The 20,500-nt window shown below is 41.0% G+C and overlaps 1 protein-coding gene across 4 annotated transcripts in view; it reads left to right on the top strand.

Annotated features, from left to right (window-relative positions):
* The window catches only part of RALGAPA2 (Ral GTPase activating protein catalytic subunit alpha 2), a 489,478-nt gene that overhangs the window by 231,832 nt on the left and 237,146 nt on the right, over positions 1-20,500 (top strand). For all 4 annotated transcript variants that reach the window (XR_016314086.1, XM_089686528.1, XM_089686527.1 and 1 more), the window contains one exon: positions 14,567-14,695. Coding sequence is in view for 3 of the 4 variants with exons in the window: in XM_089686528.1 (XP_089542654.1) it covers positions 14,567-14,695 (129 nt within the window). In the remaining variant the exon portion in view is untranslated. The remainder of the gene's footprint in view (positions 1-14,566; positions 14,696-20,500) is intronic.

Genomic DNA, 20,500 nt, shown 5'->3' with positions numbered 1-20,500 from the left:
TAAGAATGCTGTCCAAAAGTGCCCCCTGTGCATCCAGAGTGGGGACACTCTAATACGAGGAGGTGTGTTAATGACCAGATCGCCAGGTGGAAACAGGGAAATAAATGTAAAAAAAGAAAACAAATGCTGATACAATATTAAATGAGTGTTACACTGCAATATATAACATTTTAATTTTGGGGTTTAATACCACTTTAAAAACACGGTACGCATTTTTCAAAAAACACATATTACATGCACATGTAATGCGTTTTGGTGCGCTTTCTGGTTTCCTGACTACCAGCATGTGCCTGTTAAACATGGACGTGTGACTCAAAAAATGCACCAAATACGCAAATGCTGTGTGGTTTTGATGCATTCCCATTGATGCAGGCTAAGTTTACGTCTGTGGTGCTGCACAGAAAATGTGCAGGGGTGTCATTAACACTTAATGGCACCCCCGTGCACTGAAATACACAATGCGATTTCCCGCATTTGGAAATGCATGGTACAAAAACGCTATGCGGTTTCTGTATGGCAGCATTTTAAAAAGTTGCAGAAACCTTTTCCCTTCAAGAAATGCAAGCACAGCAGCCCATTCAAATGAATGGCTTGCTGTGCCCATGCAAACACGGCTGGCGGAACCGCAGAGATTTGAATCTTTACAATAGTTTTTAGTGCGCTTTTGGAAAAACTGCACTAAAGACAGAGCAAGCAGGACTTTTGAAAATGCAAAGTATCTGCAGTGAAGTGATGTGAACGGTTGCATAGGATTTAAAGAGGAATAATTTTTTATGGGCTTTTTTTTACGCTGGAAAAGTGTGTTTTATTTATTTATTGTATTTTTTTTTTATTAATTATAGTTAAAATTATAATTTTCCACACAATAAAAAAAACATATAATCTCCATAACAAATTTTATAAATTTCATTCCACTCCCTACCCCTGGTCACGTCTTACTTTAAATCTCTTTCTTCCTATTCTATTATTTTATTCTTCTCATCTTATTTTATATATCCCCCTTTACTCTCCTTCCCCACCTATCCAAGGTGGAGAAGCCTTCAGTTCCCTGCTTTCTTAATCCTCTTTTACACTCCAGTCAATTCTAGATATCTCGTGGATTTTTTAAACCCCAACCATCTATCCCAAATTTTTTTACATTTTAAACTCCACTCTAATTATCCAATCTTTAATATTCGGAGGATCCTGAACCTGCCAGTACCTAGGGATCAGTCCTTTCACTGCATTTATTAAATGAAATATCATTGTTTTCTTATATTGTTTTACCGTAAGGTCAGTATTATGAAATAAACAGACCCAGGGATCCTTCAAAACACTGATCCCTGTTATCTCGTGTATTTGTTGCATTATTTCCTGCCAAAATTGCTGTATTTTGGGACACTCCCACCATATACGTGCCATTGATTCCTTTCTTCCCACATCCCCTCTAGCATAACAGTAAATTTTCTGTTTGCTGATTATGTGCCACACTGGGTGTAAAAAAACCACCTTGTCGAGTATTTATAATTCGTTTCTACAGTGTTCATATCCACCGCCCCGTTCACCAGGTTAAATATTTTCTTTTTTTCTTGTTCATTTAATTTTGTTCCGAATTCCTTTTCCCACTTTTCCAAGAATGGTGGCAAGGCAGATCCAGATAAACCAGTAAGAATCTTATAAAGGCGAGAGGTAACATGCCTTTGCATTGTATCCGTACTAAAAAATTGTTCCAGTGGATACATGTCTTCTGCCGTCCTTAGAGGCTGTGGGAGTGCTGTAACAAAGTGTCTTAATTGATAATAATGCCACTCATCAAACCTAAAAAAAAAAGTTCTTATTTTTAAATCTATAACAGTGCACAATTCCCCCTTCTTAGTGATATCTTTTAAACGCATGTTTCTATCTTTTATCCAATTCCCTGCAATATTCTCTTTCCCTGGAGGGAAGAGTTCTGTCCCCACCAACGGTATTAACAGTGAGCTGTATTCCCACCCCCTTTGTTTATGATTACTATCCCATATCCTAAAGACATTTCGTGTTAAAGTGCTTGTATTTTCAGAACAATTCCTAAACTGTTGAGGAAGCCATATAATCGTATCTATCTGTGCACTTTCCATCCTAACCCAGCTTTTTCCCTGTGAGTTGTAAATCCAATCTGCTATTCGTGAAATCAACACTGCCCAATAATATCTCCTAAAATCCAGCATGCTCAGGCCTCCGTTTATTTTGTCTTTGCACAATACCTCATAGTTCACTCTTGGTGTTTATTTGCCTATATATATTTAAGTATCATCTTTTTTATTGTCTCCAAGAATCACCTCGGTAAATTTATTGGGAGCATTTGAAATTTATACAGAATTTTAGGGACTATCACCATTTTTAACAAATTTATACGACAAATCCAAGAGAGTTGTTACAATGGATATTCTCCTCAGATCATCCTTCAGCTCGTTTATCAATAGGATATAATTTTCTGATATATACTCTTTAAAGAAGGGGGTTAACTTAGATAACTCAATTCTTTTTCCCTCCATACAAAGGGAAAAGCTTCCTGTAATCTCTGTTTATCTTTGAAACATTGATATTTATTATCTCTGACTTCGAGGGATTAATTTTCAAATTTGATAAATCTCCATAGTATTTTAAAGTTTTCATTAAGTTTGGTAATGTTACTCTGGGATTTGTTATATAGAATAACATATCGTCCGCATACTCTGCTACCTTCTGTTCCTCATCTCCTATCAAAAAACCCTTTATTTCTATGTTCTTTTGTACAGTCGCTAATAGCAGTTCCAATGATATAATAAAAAGTAAGGGAGAGAGTGGACATCCCTGTCTAGTTACGTTGCACATTTTAAAGGGCTGTGTCAACAAGCCATTAATTTTGATCATTGCTGATGGAGAGTTATATAACGCTTTGATCCATTGTATCATTTTAGGTCCAATTTCCAATATTTCCAATGTATCAATCATAAATCCCCAGTCTACCCTATCAAAGGCTTTTTCTGCGTCAATCGATAACACAATTGCTGGGGAGTTCTCATTCTTGCTATATTGCAGAACAAGTAGTGATCTTATTCCGTTATCCCTTCCCTCCCTCCCTGGGATAAAACCCACTTGATCTAGATGAATCCATTCCGGCATCAGCTCTTTCATTCTATTTGCTATGACCTTTGTGTATAATTTTGTATCTATATTTAACAATGAGATAGGTCTGTAACTAGTGCAGTGGGATGAATCTTTCCCCTCCTTCAGTATAATTGTGATATGTGCCTGCAGTGACTCCTCTCTCATTTCCGCTTGTTCACCTAGTGCGTTCAGATACCTACACATTTTGGGCACAAGTTGATCTTTGAATTTCCTAGAATATCTCAACGTGCATCCATCTGGTCCAGGGCTCCTACCAGCCACTGTATTCTTTAGTGCTATATGAATTATAGGCCAAATAGCTCAATTTTGGTCTCATCTGACCAGAACACCTTCTTCCATATGTTTGCTGTGTCCCCCACATGGCTTCTCGCAAACTGTAAAGGGGACTTCTTATGGCTTTCTTTCAACAATGGCTTTCTTCTTGCCACTCTTCCATAAAGGCCAGATTTGTAGAGTGCATGACTGATCGTTCTCCTGTGGACAGATTCTCCCACCTGAGCTGTGGATCTCTGCAGCACCTTCAGAGGTACCATGGGCTGCTTCTCTGATTAATGCTCTCCTTACGCGTCCTGTCAGTTTAGGGGGACGGCCATGTCTTTGAAGGTTTGCAGTTGTGCCATACTCTTTCCATTTTCGGATGATGGATTGAACAGTGCTCCGTGAGATGTTTTAAGCTTGGGATTTTTTTTCATAAGCTAACTCCTTTTAATTTCTCCACAACTTTATCCCTGATCTGTCTTGCTTGAACTCTTGCAGTGAATAAAACATTTTGTAAAGAACTCTACTAAGGGCCTTCGTGTAGATTGAGCTTTCCTGCCTGCGATTCACATGCGGTTTTTCTGCATGTCACACATAGGGCAGCCTATTCGCTGCAATGGGCTGTCCCATGCATGTTTTTCACCCAAAAGAAGCTCCTGCTCCTTTTTTGGACAAAAAGCTTAGCATGAATTTTAAATGCATGATTTGCTGTGTGGCAAACACAGCAGAACTGTACCTCGTTTGGGGTGCCATTAAGAATAACGTGTTGCACATTTAGCTGCAAATTGGAATCTCAGGCAGAAACATGGCAGTTCCCCTCGTGATTCCTGATGCCAAGTATGCCAGTTTTTCCATGTCAAAGTTTTTTTTCATGACAAAAGATAACTCTCTGGTATTGCTTAGGCACAATTTACATTTCTAGGTGTTCCCTATAACATATCAAATCTTCTCCTTATTTGTTTGGGTCCAATATACATGAACAATAAATTTAGACCTTAACTCAGAAAGTGAAAATTTGCTATATTTAAAAAAAAATAAAAAATTGAAGACTGTAATTGTGCCTAAGCATTACTATCAAAAATGCATGTTTTTCGTGGAATCCTTCCTGGTATATGAGAGTGTAGAGGTGGTCTTGTACCTAAAACTTTGAATCTGTATATGTGAGTGGAATTAAGGCACTGCTTCCTCTGACTGCCAGGCTTAGAAGATTTGGTGATATCGCTACTGTACTTCTCACTGCTGTTCTTGCTGATGGCTCTGACATGAGGAAGCAAAAATCTTGTGTATAGCACACAAGGCTACCTCCACACAGGGACGATGCAGAGGAAGGCGTGGTAAGTCAGTAATGTGGAAAAGATCAGCTGCAGGGACCACCCAGGCAGGGAGGATTTGATTTAAATCAAGTTGATTTAAATCATTATTGAAAAGATTTGATTTAAATCATAATTTTTAAAGAGCAACTGTCATCTCTATCCCGCAGTTGCTCCTCTAACCTGTTGTTGACTCACTGACAGTCCGATTCACTTTAATGGGACGGCTGGTGATGCGGCAGTGACACAACAAGGTGAGGGATGTAGCGGCAGCAGGTGAGTGGATGCCCAATAACAGGCACTGCCATTATGGATCTAAAATTACAGGTGCTCATTGAATGTAAGGAATTTGACTCATTCTTGATGGTAGTTAAAATCTTTAATATTTGCAAACCAAATTAAGGTTTCCTCTTTAGAATAATAAGCTGTCAGGTTAGTAAAACAGCGATATCAGAACCAATTTTAGACTAATAGGTTAATCACACATAGTTGAACTACTCAAATTCTTTTATTTCATGTTTTTTCTCATAGTTACTGTGAAATTGTGTGATTGCATCAATGCAGTGCATGTTATCTCAGCTTTCAGAGCTTGGATTCATTGAATGAGTTTACCAAAAATGTAAATATTGCAGAATATACAGCCTCATGCTACATAACTAAGCTCCATTTCATATAATAATAAAGTAAATTAATAATGTATCTTAAATATAACACTAGCTTTACTCCAAAAGCATTTTATTAAAATAAATTTGATTAAAATAAAAAATCTGATTTAACCACTTGCCTACAGGGCACTTATACCCCCTTCCTGCCCAGGCCAATTTTCAGCTTTCAGTGCTATCGCATTTTGAACGACAATTGCACGGTCATGCAACACTGTGCCCATGTGAAATTTTTATCATTTTTTTTAGACAGAGCTTTCTTTTGGTGGTATTTAATCACCTCTGGGTTTTTTATTTTTTACTAAACAAACCAAAAACAACTGAAAATTTTGAATAAAAAAAACATTTTTTCTTAGTTTCTGTTATAAAATTTTGTAAATAAGTGATTGTTCTCCTTCACTGATGTGCACTAATGAGGCTGCAGTGATGGGCACTGATAGGCTGCACTGATGGGCACTGATGAGGAGGCACTGATGGGCATTGATAGGCATCACTGATGGGCACTGAAAGGCAGCACTCATATGGCACTGACTGGCACTGATAAGTGGCGCTGACTGGCAGCACTGATAGCTGGCACTGAAAGGCAGCTCAGATGCACACTGATATGTGGCATTGATGTGCACTGGTAGGCACTATGTGGCATTGATGGGCACTGGCAAGTGGCACTGATGGGGCTACACTGATCATCAGGGCACACTGATCATCAGTGCCCTGATGATCGGTGTACATGTCCCCTCTGAGTAATGCCGTGACAGCTCGTGAGGAGAGGAATGCCAATAACCGGCATTTCCTTATTTACATGCAATCAGCTGTGATTGGACACAGCTGATCACATGACAGAGCTGACGTCTTCGGCTCTTTCCGTTGATCGGTGATCCGCTGTGTCTCAGGGACACAGCGCATCACCGATCTCCGCACTACGGGCCCCCGGGGGGCGCACGCGTGGTTAGAGTGGGGGGTGTCGTTACATCCTCCCAGAATGAGAGAACCGCCTTGCACCCATCATTATATGGCGGGCGGGAGGCGGTTAAATAAAATTAAAATTTTAAAAATCTGTTTTGTTTTTTTTTTTAAATTAAATCATCGATTTTTATCCACCCTGCACTCGGGCAATATTGGTGAATAGTCCTTTGCTCTCGGCTGCCTTTTTTTGGCCACTGCTTCAGTTCCTCTTTTACCCTAAATCTAATTCTGAAATGTAACCTAACCTTAAAGCCGAGGTCCAGTCTCCTGTAAAAAGAAAAGAAAGAAAGAAAAGTCAGCAGCTACAAAAACAGCCACTCACCTGTCCCACGAGCCAGCGGTGTACTCACCCCAGCCAGGTTCACCGGCCATTCTTTGGAGACAATTCACTAAAGGTTATCACGTGACCACATATCGCATGTGATCCTGAAAATGTCAATTCACTATTGACAGCATGCGATATTTACCGCAGATAGCAAAAACGGTCGGTAAATAACGCATAAAAAGACCAATTCACACAAGGAAATGAATAATTAAATGTGTGGAATAATTTAAGTAGTGATCGCGGCATGCGTTATGTACTGGTTGTTAAGGAGTGGGCGTCCACCCTGTCCTTAATAACCAGTAACTGTCAAACCCTTAGTTCCTGCCCGCCCCTATGTGAGTGAGTATGGGGTACACGGATGGTACCCCTAGTCATTCACCAAAAATAAAGTGTGTAAAAAAACACAGGAGACAGTCCTTTATTTAAAAAAAAAAAACATATAAAAAAGTCCCTCAGTGTAGATTCATCGTCCATCATGATGCCCGCAGCAACTGCCAACCCGGAAAAAAAAAAAAGGCTTCGCTCTCTAGGAAGGATCCTGTCGCCTGACCATTCTTAAATAACTAAAGGGCGAGGCCACCCAGTGCTGTCTTTGGGTGACCCCACCCCTGGTCACATCATTGACCCAGCATGCCCCAGTTGATGTCACATAGGGGTCACTCAGGGACCCACCAACCAGGGTTGTGGGGAAGAGGCCCTTGTCCCTAAGTCAGTATTGGGACAAGGTGCTTTGGCAGGAATGGGGGGCTTGGGGTGGCTCGGGATTAAGCACACAGGTGTGCCACAGTGGGAAGTGGCTTCCTATGGTGGCGCACCAAAAAGAGGGGGAGCCAGGAGAGCTGGAAGGGGACCCGAGAAGAAGAGGATAGTGGCTACTCTATGCAAAACCATTGCTCAGAGTAGGTAAGTATGACGTTTGTTATTTAAAAAAACCCACAAGCCATACAATCACTATAACCTCTAAAACAAAGTGAACCCCTCAAAATCTGTTCTTTGCTTCTTCCCTAAAGTATTGGGCCATTCTGTGTAGGGATTGTTTCTGAAAGTACCCAGACAGCATGCACCAAGAGCAAGCAGGATTGGATCAAAATGGAATGAATTAAGCAATAGCTCCAGTGCAAATTTCAAAAAAAGTGATCAGCAACAAAGCTGATCCCTCTTTTTTTTTATTTTTGAAAATTCCTCCCTTTGTCTTTAACCACTTTCCATCCACACTATAGCCGAATGACAGCTACAGCGTGGTTGTCGAGTTCTGGGAGGGCATCATATGACATCCTCCCAGAACGCGCGTCTCCGGCGATCTCCGTAATCGCTGTGTCCTACGGACACAGCTGATCACGTGATGTGGTAAAAGCCCAATCACAGCAGCCTTTTACCACGTGATCAATGTCAATGCACATGATCCAATGACACAGCAGATCACCAGTAACTGCAGTTGCCGGTTATCGGCTGCACTTTCCTCGCGCTGTCACTTCGTGAGGAAAGTACTGCCGATAACTGGCAATTGTCAGAGGACAGATCGGCACTGATCAGTGCCTAGTAGTGCCACCCACCTGTGCCCAGCAGTGCCACCCAGCAGTGCTGTCAGTCAGTGCCCATCATTGTTGCATATCAGTGTTAGCTCATCAGTGCCGCTTATCCGTTCTCATCAGTGCTGCCTATCGGTGGTGCCTATCAGTGCAGCCTCATCAACGCACATCAGTGAAGGAGAAAAATTACCTGTTTGCAAAATTTTATAATGGAAACAAAGAAAAAATTTATTTTCCAATTGTTTGCTCTTTTTTTGTTTATAGCGCAAAAAATAAAACTTTCAGCGGCAATTAAATACCACCAAAAGAAAGCTCTATTTGTGAGGAAAAAAATTATAAACATTTCCTATGCATGGCTGTGCAATTGTCATTCAGAGTGCGACAGCGCTGAAAGCTGAAAATTGGCCTGGGCATGAATGGGGGTATCAGTTCCCGGTAGGCAAGTGGTTAAAGGTCTGTCCATATGCAGAAATTTATTACATGTGCTTTCACCTTTTTTTTTTCTCATGAACTGACATGGTATAAGGCTCAATTTATAACAATTAGCAAAAAAAAAAAAAAATTGAAAAACTATAGGGGTAGGATAAAGTTTGGGGGAGGGGGATGTAGGGTTGGAATGAAGTGGGATTTGCCCTAAACATCCTTTCAGACCTTTATCCAGGCATGCAGCCTGGGTGGCCATGAAAGGGAGGGTCGCAAGCGGTTCCCCCCTGAAAGCTCCCTTATAATAAGGGGGCTCCCAGGGGGAATGAGTAAATGGGTACATCAACCCCCTAAAAATTGAAAGGTAAATAAACACACAAGTTTAAATAGTCATTTAACAATCTTGGAGAAAAAAAATTGTCTCATTGTTTAAACCCATTTAAATGGCAGTGTGTACAGATGCAATGTCTCGCCAGTCATGAAAAAACACTGCCCAACGATGTTTCCTTCTCCCCACTCCCATCACAAATGACAGATACCCTGACACTGTGATAAAGTACACACAGCATAGGAGATCCTGTAGTGGAGTGATGTCATTGACCAAATGTGGTCAATGAACATTTATGGTCAATGGTGGCACCCCAGATACCTGAATGTTTCTTTGCGGCACTCAATGATTGGAGCGGGCAAACTGGCCGATTAAGGGCCAATTTGCTCGATAAACATGCTTGCTTCAGGTCACATTCTTGTTCAATCTGAATCTCATCCTTCTTTACTACCTACATTATGCTGATAAATCACACAGCTCCACAGATGGTGCAGTAGCAGAACAACAAAAACTGTCATAATTAATTCCGAAAACCCCAACCTCTCCGGTTCATATTTGTTTAGCTGTAGCCACACACAGGTCCAGTTATTACAATTTCTGCAGATTTGCCTGACAGTTCAAAGCATCACCATAAAAAAAAACATTTTTTTCACAGGCTTCGAGTTGATGTAGATATGTTTTTACAATTAAAAGATTGTGTGCTAGCATTTGCTTATTACTTGATGGGGTCAAATAATATACTTTTTGTTTTCATTTCCATGCGCAACAGATGGATGTAAAAGCAGGCAGAGCAAACTTAACAGCATAGCTGTTTGAGTTATTAATCTTCAGATATGCTACATTCTGTCACCTCTTGCTGCCAGGTTTGTTCGAGCCCTTTTATTGTAGCATATGTCAACAGAGACGCACTCCCATCTGCTGCAGATAGTTTGCTGCCTGCAATGCACAGATGAGGGCACAGTACAATACCTAGCTGTGTTAGTAATTACAGGTGTGTTGTGGGGAGCCCTCTGCTTTAATCAGCCCCTTAATTATGAAAAAGGTGGGTCTTTTGTTCTGTCTCGCACAGCCCCGGCACACTTTTTATGAGGCCCAGCATCCATCTGCTCACTCTCAGAATGTTTACTTTGACTGATATTGACTTAAAAATGTATCAAAGGAAGTGATTAAAACCAGTTTACACATTAACCTGAAAGAAGCATTTAGGCCAGTTTGTTTGTCCAGTGAAAACACAATCTGTCGACATGTCAGAAATAAGATTGTGCATTTCATCTCTGCAGGAGGTGGGGACGTGGATGTCGCCTGCAGAGAGATACACCTTTGGTGGCTATAAATGCACTGTGGCCCTTCTTTTTTTTTTTTCAATGTTGAAAAGCAGAATAGCGAATCTACATGAGTAACCAGAGCTAATGAGATCCCAGCAACGTAGCCATCAAATACCACAAGGTCCCATAAGAAATCTGCAGCTGCAGGGCTGCTGGTGCCTAGCTGTGGTAAACACAAATATAGGAATAAACAGAATAAACTCAGTTACCTTAGTGTTCCAAAGGGAACAAAATGTTCGGTTGTATCAGTGTTCGCTTACAGTGCTTGTTTTCTTTACAGAAAAGAGTATTTATACAACTATCTTTCAGATAATGTCTTAGTTTTTGTCATTGAAAATTTTAGACTTTCCATTTGACTACTGTAGGCATACTGGGGTTACTTGCATCACCACTTTAGTGGCATTTAAAGGACATCTAAACCCAAAAACAAAAAAGCGATATGTCACAGGTAAATGTGGTGGCGACATTAGTTTTCTTCTTTTTTTTTTTTTCTCAGGTTAAGAACATTTTCTAAAAGTACAGAATATACCTGTTGATCTTCACTTCACGTTTGCTAAATTGAAAACACTGTTTTATACTGGTCATGCACATAATCTAAAGCTGACCACAAATGGATTGAAATGCTGAACTGGCCGAGATTCGATCCTTCAGCCTATGGGCACGCTGATTCAATGTATGGGCAGTGAATCCATTGATCGACTTGGGTACAACCAGCCTGTCAGGTTTTTCTACATGCGAATGCTGCCAGCAGCCGTAGTCACTAGCAGTAATCGTGTTCTGCTGGCCTGGAAGGCTCCCCATGCCCCCCCCCTGCCGGCAATAGCGCTGTGGGAGGCATTTCCCCACTAACTCACCCATGGTCATATCGGAGCGGTTATATTGATGCGGTTCCAACACGGTCGGAGCCACACCGATTTCTAAAGTAGTGCATGTACTACTTTTGGTGCGATTTGCATAGACATCTGTGTCAGATATCTTTTCAAAGTTGCAGGATTTCAAAATTGGTTTTGATGTGATCGGGGTGTAAGTTGAACTGGGTTCTGCTTATGAGGCCACCACTGGATCGACTTTCAGCCATTTTATATATGTAATCTGTGTATGTCCAGCTTTACAGTTTCTCTCTTATGTAAACTACTAATCCCCCCTTCCCAATGTAACTGAGATAGAGAGAAGACCTATTTGAAATCATGCCTGGCTGACAGCAATGTCTCCCTCCATAGATACAGTGTAGTGAGCGAGCATAGCCCCTTAGGACAGAAATTGTTATTCGCAGGATAATTAGGAGTAAATAGAAAAAAAAGCCCAAAAATGTAACACTAATGCAGCCACCTCATCTAAGGACTAGTAAACTTCAATACATTACACATTTGTGTTTGGGTTCATGCTTTAATTTAGAATATTCAAATTGGCTGTTAACATCTTATACTTAGCCAGTGCATGCACAGTGTTGGCTTATACAGCTTTTTTTTGTCATAGACAATATATGAAGGTGTCATTTTTTGTATGCAGAGCAGTTTGTGAACTTGTAATGTAAATGAAAAAATGTAAATGTAATTAGTGTTACTATAGGACATTACATTTTTGTTTTAAGTTAAAGGATAAGTTCTCCTTTAGGAGCATGTTACATGTTATACCCATATTTAGGCTGTAACATGCTCCTGCACATCCATCTCCCTATGCCAGCGTTCCCTGCTCTGTGGACAACGGGTGAGGGATCTTCTCCCTGCACCCCCTGTCACTTTTTGAAAACAGTGTGGCCGTACAAGGCTTCACCTACTGTTTCCTGTGAATGAATAGTCTACCAAGTCAAACATTGCTTTTAGTATATGCAGAGAATATTGTTTTTTATTCCGTATTCTGTTGTGGAGCTAATTAGTCCATGAACAGGAGGAATTCAACTGCTACAAGCATAGATTTTGAGCTGTAATACATTTGTATAAAATTGACTGTATTCTTTTGGGTCTTCAGGTTTAATTTATTCACATTGTCATTACAAAAAATTGCAAATATTACATCTGATCTATTTCTACGCTACTGGATGTACTTGCTAAACCACACTCTTTTGGCTCTTCAGAAAGACCCACCAACACATTATCTCCCAGCTATAGTCTATTATCCTGGCTGCCACTCATCCAAACCTTTGCTTTTATGCACGGAATTGGGAAAAGGAACTTCATCTGTTTCCCCATCAGTCTGGCAAACGTGCTTTATCCTGACCCATAACATGTTGTTGACCACAAAGACACAGAAAAAGGGTTTAAAACTTGTAACTAGGTGGTATAGGTGGCCCTTGGTCCTCCGTCACTTTAACCACATGGTCTCTGATGCTTGCTGGCAGTGTCATGCCTTTAAATGCACCATGTTCCATAACTGGTGGGACTGCCCTTGCATCCGGACAGTCTGGAATGTGATTATTTGACCTACGCTATATTGCCAAAAGTATTGGGGCGCCTGCCTTTACCTGCACTTGAACTTAAATGGCATCCCAGTTTTAGTCCGTAGGTTTCAATATTGAGTTGGCCCACCCTTTGCAGCCATACCAGCTTCAACTCTTCTGGAAAGGCTGTCCACAAGGTTTAGAAGTGTGTCTATGGGAATGGCCATTCTTCCAGAAGCGCATTTGTGAGGTCAGGCACTGATGTTGGATGAGAAGGTCTGGCTCGCAGTCTCCACTCAAATTCATCCCAAAGGGTTTCTATTGGGTTGAGGTCAGAACTCTGTGCAGGCTAGTCAAGCTCCTCCAACCTAAACTCGCCCATCCATGTCTTTATGGACCTTGATTTGTACATTTGTTCAAAATGTCTTGGTATGCTGACGCCTTAAGAGTTCCCTTCACTGGAACTAAGGGGTCAAGCCCAACCCCTGAAAAACAACCTCATACCATAATCCTCCCTCCACCAAACTTTACACATGACACAGTGCAGTTAGGCAAGTACTGTTCTTACAAATGCCAAACCCAGACCATCGGTTGCCAGACAGAGAAGCCTGATGCATCACTCCAGGGAACACGTCTCCACTGTTCTAGAGTCCAGGGGCAGCGTGCTTTAGCCCACTGCATCCGATGCTTTGCATTGTAAACGTTGAACACTGCTGCTCGGCCATGAAAACCCATTCCATGAAGCTCTCTATGCACTGTTGTACTAATCTGAATGCCATACGAAGTTTGGAGGTCTTTAGCTATTGACTCTGAAGACAGTTGGCGACTTCTACGCACTGTGCACTTCAGCAGGCGCTGACCCCGCTCTGTCTTTATATGTGGCCTACCACTTTGTGGCTGAGTTGCTGTTTTTCCCAGTTGCTTCCACTTTGTTATAATACCACTAACAGTTTACCGTGAAATATTTAGTAGCAAGGAAATTTCACAGATGGCCAGGTGGCAACCTATCACGTTACCACACTTGAATTCACTAAGCTCCTGAGAGCGACCCATTATTTCAAAAATTTTTGTAGAAGCAGTCTGCATGCCTAGGTGCTTGATTTTATACACCTGTGGCCATGGAGGTGACTGGAAAACCTGAATCTAATGCTTTGGTCCCAATACTTTTGGCAATGTAGTGTATATTTTAAGCTCATGGGAACTCCTGTCCAAACATCTCCCATGATAGCCCTCCCATCCACGATCCCTGGACCCCTTAAATCTGCAAACAAGAGATGTCCTCAGGCATTTTCTTGTCACGGTCATACCCTGTTATTGTACATCGACCTCTACACATTCCCTCGGGGATTGGGTGACCGAACTAAACTCCATTAGGGACTTGGAACATCTGTCTCAGGAAACCAGAAAAGAACAATTCTTGCACAGTTGGACAACTTGGTCTATGTTTTGAGTTTCTGGATTGGGTCAAAGAAGACACTACCTCAATCCTCCTTCAACCATGATGGAGTGCCCCCATCCCTACCCCCTTTTCTAACCCCAATTTGCTTCTCTATCTCTCACTCAGCCCTCTTTTTCCACCAGTTACTCATCAGCAACTTCTATTCCCCATCCTTGATATACACCATACAAGTCCAATTATTCCCAGTGTACTAACTGACAATACTACTATCTGAAATCTATTATCTCCCTTTACCCTTTCTGAAAAATGGTATTCTCACTATCTGTCAGCCTTTGGTTATGCATTTCAGTGTAAATTTTTGATGTACATTTTACCATATTTGGTGGAGCTGTTCTTTCCTGTTTTTGTACTATTTATACTTTGTGTTACTGTAACTTCTGCATTGCAAGAGTTTAATAAAATAAAATTTTAAAAAAACTGCAATTAAAATCAAAGTCTGAGGACTGAGTTTAAAAAAAAAATACTTTTTATTTTTCAGAATATTGTGAATACCGTCATAAAGCACTGCTCGTCCAGTTTCTTTTTCCTCAGCCTGCCCGGCTTCACCATGCTGATAGGAGACTTTATCACAGCTGCGGCCAAGGTTCTCAGTACAGACATGTTAGAGGTGAGTATGACAATGCTCTTTGTGCACACTCTCTGGAGAGAGCCTAGTCGCTAACAAGGTTCAGATTTCTCCACTCTAACAGGTGTCAGCTCATTAGTTCAACATGAAACTGGTCTCCAGGGGAAAAAGATACCAGGGCAGCTGATGTGTGAAATTGTAGGATAGGATGACACGCTGCTTCTGCAGAGGTGTTTCATCAAAGAACTGAAGTTTAACAAATCATATCTTCACTAATATTGTGGCAGGAACTGTGTAGTCTTTGGTTTCACAGCCTCATTAGCTTTGTTCAATAAAGGGGACTGAAAATGCCAAGGTTTAGAAAGGTGCTATTCTGAAGGGCCTGAGGCTGCGGGACATGTCTGCTGTGTCAGAGGTGACCAAGCTAAAGAAAAAAATACCATCACACTTTGTGGAAAGTTTTACAATAATGAGAAAATAACAAATGGCAAACTTTTTGGGGAAACAGTAGGATATTCACTAGTATACAAATGTTGGTTTAAAATGAATACCATTAGTTAGAGTTATACAACAATAGTGCTGTCACTTACCTGAAATATTTCAAGATTATTTGAAATTCTCTTTCAGCAGCCTGTACATATTTTCAGTCCTTTATCCCAGAGCTCAGTCAAGAAACAGGACACAGGCCCTATGGGATTCTTACAGCCTAACATCTAGCTCCATTTATGCTCTGACAGCAAAACAATACAAGCGAATAATAGCACACAAACCTATCCCTGAGTGTTAAGTATGTACTAAATAAGAGTGGGGATCAGGACCTGAAGGGTTCTGTTTAAAAGCTATAATGGTTTTTGGCTATTCTTGTATTTATTTATTTTTAATGTGTAACGTTTAAAGTTCTGTAGACTATGGCTCTTACTCTATTACTTATATTTTAATATACTTTTTTATTATTTGTTCACAATTTTTATTTATTTTCTGGATTAACTCTAGTGGTTGGCAATCAAAGGAAGCTTAGATTGCTTAAGTTATGATCATTAAAAGCAAGTCTGGAAAAATAAGTTATACTCTGCTGAATAGTGTACATATGTGTTTGAGTATAAAATTCCTTTTCATGATCAATCAGCTGGTCTTCAGGTTTGCTCAGTGTAAGCACTAACCTAGATACAAAGCAAGTTGCCTAAAATTAATCAACCCTGTTTCAGCCACTTATCGCTTCATTTTTGCGATCTGAACCTGTTCAGAGATACAGTATTTGCTAAGTAAACTCTATAAATCCACCTAGATGCCTGTCATTTAGAGCCATCCAGCTTTAACAGAAATCAACAGTACAGAATAAAATTAAAACTAATAATCTAGTTTCCCTATTATTTTTGGATGTTTGCCTGCAAATAGCCTATTGAGAATGATGTTTCCCTGGAGAAAAATCAGCTTTGAAGCATATGCTTTGTCTTGTTCTCTGTAGCAATTTACCAGGCTAAGAGAGGGAATATGGAGCTCAAGAAGATGGGCTGGATATGATTGAGAGATGAAGCAGCAGCAGCATTCCTTGTATTTTTCTGCTCATAAAGCTCCATTATTCTTGCAGCATCTCTAAGCTGCACTATTTTTAGTTGCCCTTTTCCACTTTTGTAAGCTTTTCTGTCTCGATATTACTGACAGAATAGTATGAGAATAACATGAGGTAATCAACTGTGGGTTTCAAGGGTGGGGAGAATTATAGGGGGGGAACTTGTTGCAGACCAAAGAAAGGTTAATTGTGTCTCGTGGGAAGAATAATTCCCATCATAAGTACTACTTGTAATCAGTCACTGTAATCTCAGGCGCTCGCCAGTTCTGTGCACCACAGAAATAATTATCAAGAAGATGGCTAACCGGAAATAAAATCATATCGACACAGGCTGATTGGAAGTAAATCTATCAAAGTGCGGTTAAGTACATGTGTGCGCTGTCATACCTGCGGTGTTTAATGTGATCCTTACAGCGCTGTTCCTGTCCTGAGGCATTAGAATGTGGAAATACATTATGAATAATACTTAAGTTTAAATATATGCACAATACAGGAGCCTGTAGGCTCACAGCCATTGAAGCCTAAAGTAACCAACCTCTTCTAGAATTACCTTCTTTGCACAGACGTATAGGCAAAGGCCTTAACTGTACATTGGACATGTTTATGACAATCTGTTCAGTGTAAATATATTTAATTTAGAATGTCTAGGTTTTGCAACTCCTTTTTGTTGCTGTTGGCAAGAATCACCCCTTAGCCATCAAGTATAGTTCCAGGGAAACATACTAGTCAGCAAGTCACCAATGCTATCAGTCACTGCAAATCCACTACACATGTTCTGTCGGATTTAATTCCATTGACTTTCTGTGGTCTCAACAAATGTGATTCAGGCTGCCCAGTTGTACAGCCGCTATATTTGTGGTAGAGGACCTAACTGTGCTGCTTGACAGTGAAATTTTTCTTACTGGACTTGGGAATGTACTCATCAATGTGCTAATACTTCATTGTTCATGTAGCAGATTTGGAGTCTGGTTTGCTCATTTAAAGTGAGGAGAAGTGAGGTCACAGACAACTATGTTGTCTGATTGATGTGTGTAAACAGAAGACTAGTTGTACTGAACTACTATACTTCTGTTTGTTAGAATGGCTCCCATGTACTGTATGAATTTCATCTATGTAATTAGCTGCTTGCCTGTATTTCAACATTTTATATGAAGATATAGGCTGAGCAAAAACTGCAGGTGAGTATAAGGTGTCCATAGAGATCACATGAGCATATCTCAGTTCAGCCCTTTTTATGCCTATAGTACCTTTAGACAGCCCCAACCATATTGTAATGGAAAATACAGGTATAAATTATGCCTGATTGCTGTTTTCCCCCCACTTATAAACTGGTGCCAGAGCTGTCTGCTCTTTCCACCCCTAGCTCTTGTAAATTCCAAACCAAACGTATATGTGAATGGAGAATTTTAAAAGGTAGCTTTGCCTGATGGTAGTCAGAGAATGTCTGTGTCCAGCTAGCCCTCTGTATCTATGGATGTCTTTGCTTCAATTATTTCATATTCAATTGCAGTAGGATTCTGCAAACTCTTAAGTTTTTTGTGGAGTGGCATGTTATCTTCTGTCACTTTTTTCTGTCCCAGCCAAAGCTTTCATTGTTTGTACACAATATTTAAATTTTTAAGAATATACATTTCATGCTTTAAAGTGGTTGTAAACCTCAGACATGAAATATGATCAAAGCATATTCCTCTGTACTTGTCTTAATCCAGAGCACTGAGTGTCTTATTTGTCTGCTGCTTCGTTCCTTTGCTATTAGCATGAGTCAGTTTGGATGAGTTTTCCTGTCACCAAGATAAAAATGGTAATGGGGAGGGACCTCCAGCAGATTAACAGCCTCAGCTCTGTTTCTGTGTGCTGTGTGGAGGGAGGAGGGGGTCACCTCCCTCCAGTCAACTGTTAGAGCTATCCTCACTGAGTGCAACTTTAGCTTCCAGCCCCCTGCTTTTCAGAGCTGAGAGATTCTGTGTAAATTCTGCACTTTGAACAGATGTAGAGAAGAGAGAGCTGCTGATAAGCAGGGTACAACTTATGTAGGAGGATTTTCTTTGTCTCTGTATATCACCTGAGGCCAAACTTTGGGTTCTTAACTATGTAAGCATACATAGCTTTCCAGTATAAAAAAAATATATTTCTCCCTCGTCCATTGAGGGACACAGGAAGTCTTCAAGCTTTGTGTTATACTGCTGCCTAGAGGAGGATTGGACATTAGTAAACATTTTGGACCATTGGTTTTCTGCTCTGCTATGGTAAAGGCTAAGTCAACAGTTCTGACCATGTTTCATGTTACACCCATATTTAGTGTGTAACCTGAAACAAGGTCACATTCCGCAACCCCTACCCAAAAACTTGCATGTACTCACCACCTGCAGGTTTCTCTTCTCTGCAACATGTTATATTTTTTTTAATTCACCCATTTTTTATTAATCTAAAAACTAACCTTTTTTTTTTTTTTTTTTTTTTTTTTTTTTTGCTAGCACCTTTTTACTTTCATTTTTTTTTTACCTTCAATATGAACTCTTCTCTCTTCTCTGCATTCCTGTGAGGCTGTCTTCAGCCTGGCCTTTGGAATCTCATGTTCGAACCACATTAGGGATAGCCTAGCAGTGATCTTCAGACACTGGTTCCTCCATAGGGTGCTTTCCAGACCAGTTTCCATAAAAGTTAGCTGTGGAAAGCTTTCGGGGTCCAGAGCCACTGGCATCACCCCAGCACTTGCCCTGTTTCTGAAGACCCTGTAAGTGATCCAATTGAACCAAGCACTGGGAGCTAACTCTTTACAAAAGGTTGCTGGGTATCTATATCTAATTGGGCAGTGAAGGACACAAGCACATTATTCATACACTGCTAAAAAAAATTAAAGGAACACTTTGAAAACACTTCAGATCTCAATGGGGAAAAATATGCTGTATATCTATACTGATATGGACTGGGTAATGCTTTAGGAACGTAATCAAAATGGAAAAATGATGCAGCAGGCTAGTCCATGTCCCCCACGTGCTTGTATGCATGCCTGACAACATCGGGGCATGCTCCTAAAGAGAATACAGATGGTGTCCTGGTGTAATTCTTCCCAGATCTGGGCCAGGGCATCACTGAGCTCCTGGACAGTCTGAGGTGTAACCTGACGGTGTCGGATGGACCGAAACATGATATCCCAGAGGTGTTCTATTGGATTTAGGTCAGGTGAGCTTGGGGGCCATTAAATGGTATCAATTCCTTCATCCTCCACGAACTGCCTGCATACTCTCTCCACATGAGGCCGGGCATTGTTGTGCACCAGGAGGAACCCAGGACCCACTGCACCAGCATAGGGTCTGACAATGGGTCCAAAGATTTCATCCCGATACCTAATGCCAGTCAGGGTGCCGTTATCTAGCCTGTAGAGGACTGTGCATCCCTCCATGGATATGCCTCCTAAGACCATCACTGACCCACCACTAAAACAGTAATACTGAACTATGTTACAGGCAGCTTAATGGTCTCCATGAGTTCTCCAGACCCTTTCACGTCTGTCACATGTGCTTAGGGTGAACATGCTCTCATCTGTGAAAAGCACAGGGCGCCAGTGGTGGACCTGTCAATTCTGTTGTTCACTGACAAATGCCAATCGAGCTCTATGGTGCAGGGCAGTGAGCACAGGGCCCACTAGAGGACTTCAGTCCACCCTCGTGAAGTCTGTTTTTGATTGTTTAGTCAGAGACAGTCACACCAGTGGCCTGGTGGAGGTAATTTTGTAGGGCTCTGGCAGTGCTCATTCTGTTCCTCCTTGCACAAAGGAGCAGATACCGGTTCTGCTGATGGGTTAAGCACCCTCTACGGCCCTTTCCAGCTCTCCTAGAGTAACTGCCTGTCTCCTGGAATCTCCTCCTTGCTCTTGAGACTGTGCTGGGAGACACAGCAAACCTTCTGGCAATGACACGTATTGATGTGCCGTCTTGGAGGAGTTGGACTGCCTGTGCAACCTCTGTAGGGTCCAGGTATCGCCTCATGCTACTAGTAGTGACACTGACCCTAGCCAAATGCAAAACTAGTGAAAAACAGTCAGAAAAAATGAGTAAGGAAAAAAATGTCAGTGGCCTCACCTGTAAAACCATTCCTGTTTTTTTTTTTTGAATATAAATATTTATTAATTTTCAAGATAATAGGAAAAATAAAAACAACAATACCAATTCTTTTTAACAATCTCATAAAACCCAACATTCACAATATTTTCCCTTTTTACCCCCATCCACCCCCCTAACAAAACCTTCCCTTTTCCCTCCCCCCCACAACTCTCC

This window comes from Staurois parvus, unplaced genomic scaffold (genome assembly GCF_062004578.1).
Source record: "Staurois parvus isolate SC_StPar_1 unplaced genomic scaffold, SC_StPar_1.0 ptg000401l, whole genome shotgun sequence".
NCBI classification, from domain to species: domain Eukaryota; kingdom Metazoa; phylum Chordata; class Amphibia; order Anura; family Ranidae; genus Staurois; species Staurois parvus.
This window is presented reverse-complemented; position numbering and strand designations above follow the sequence as displayed.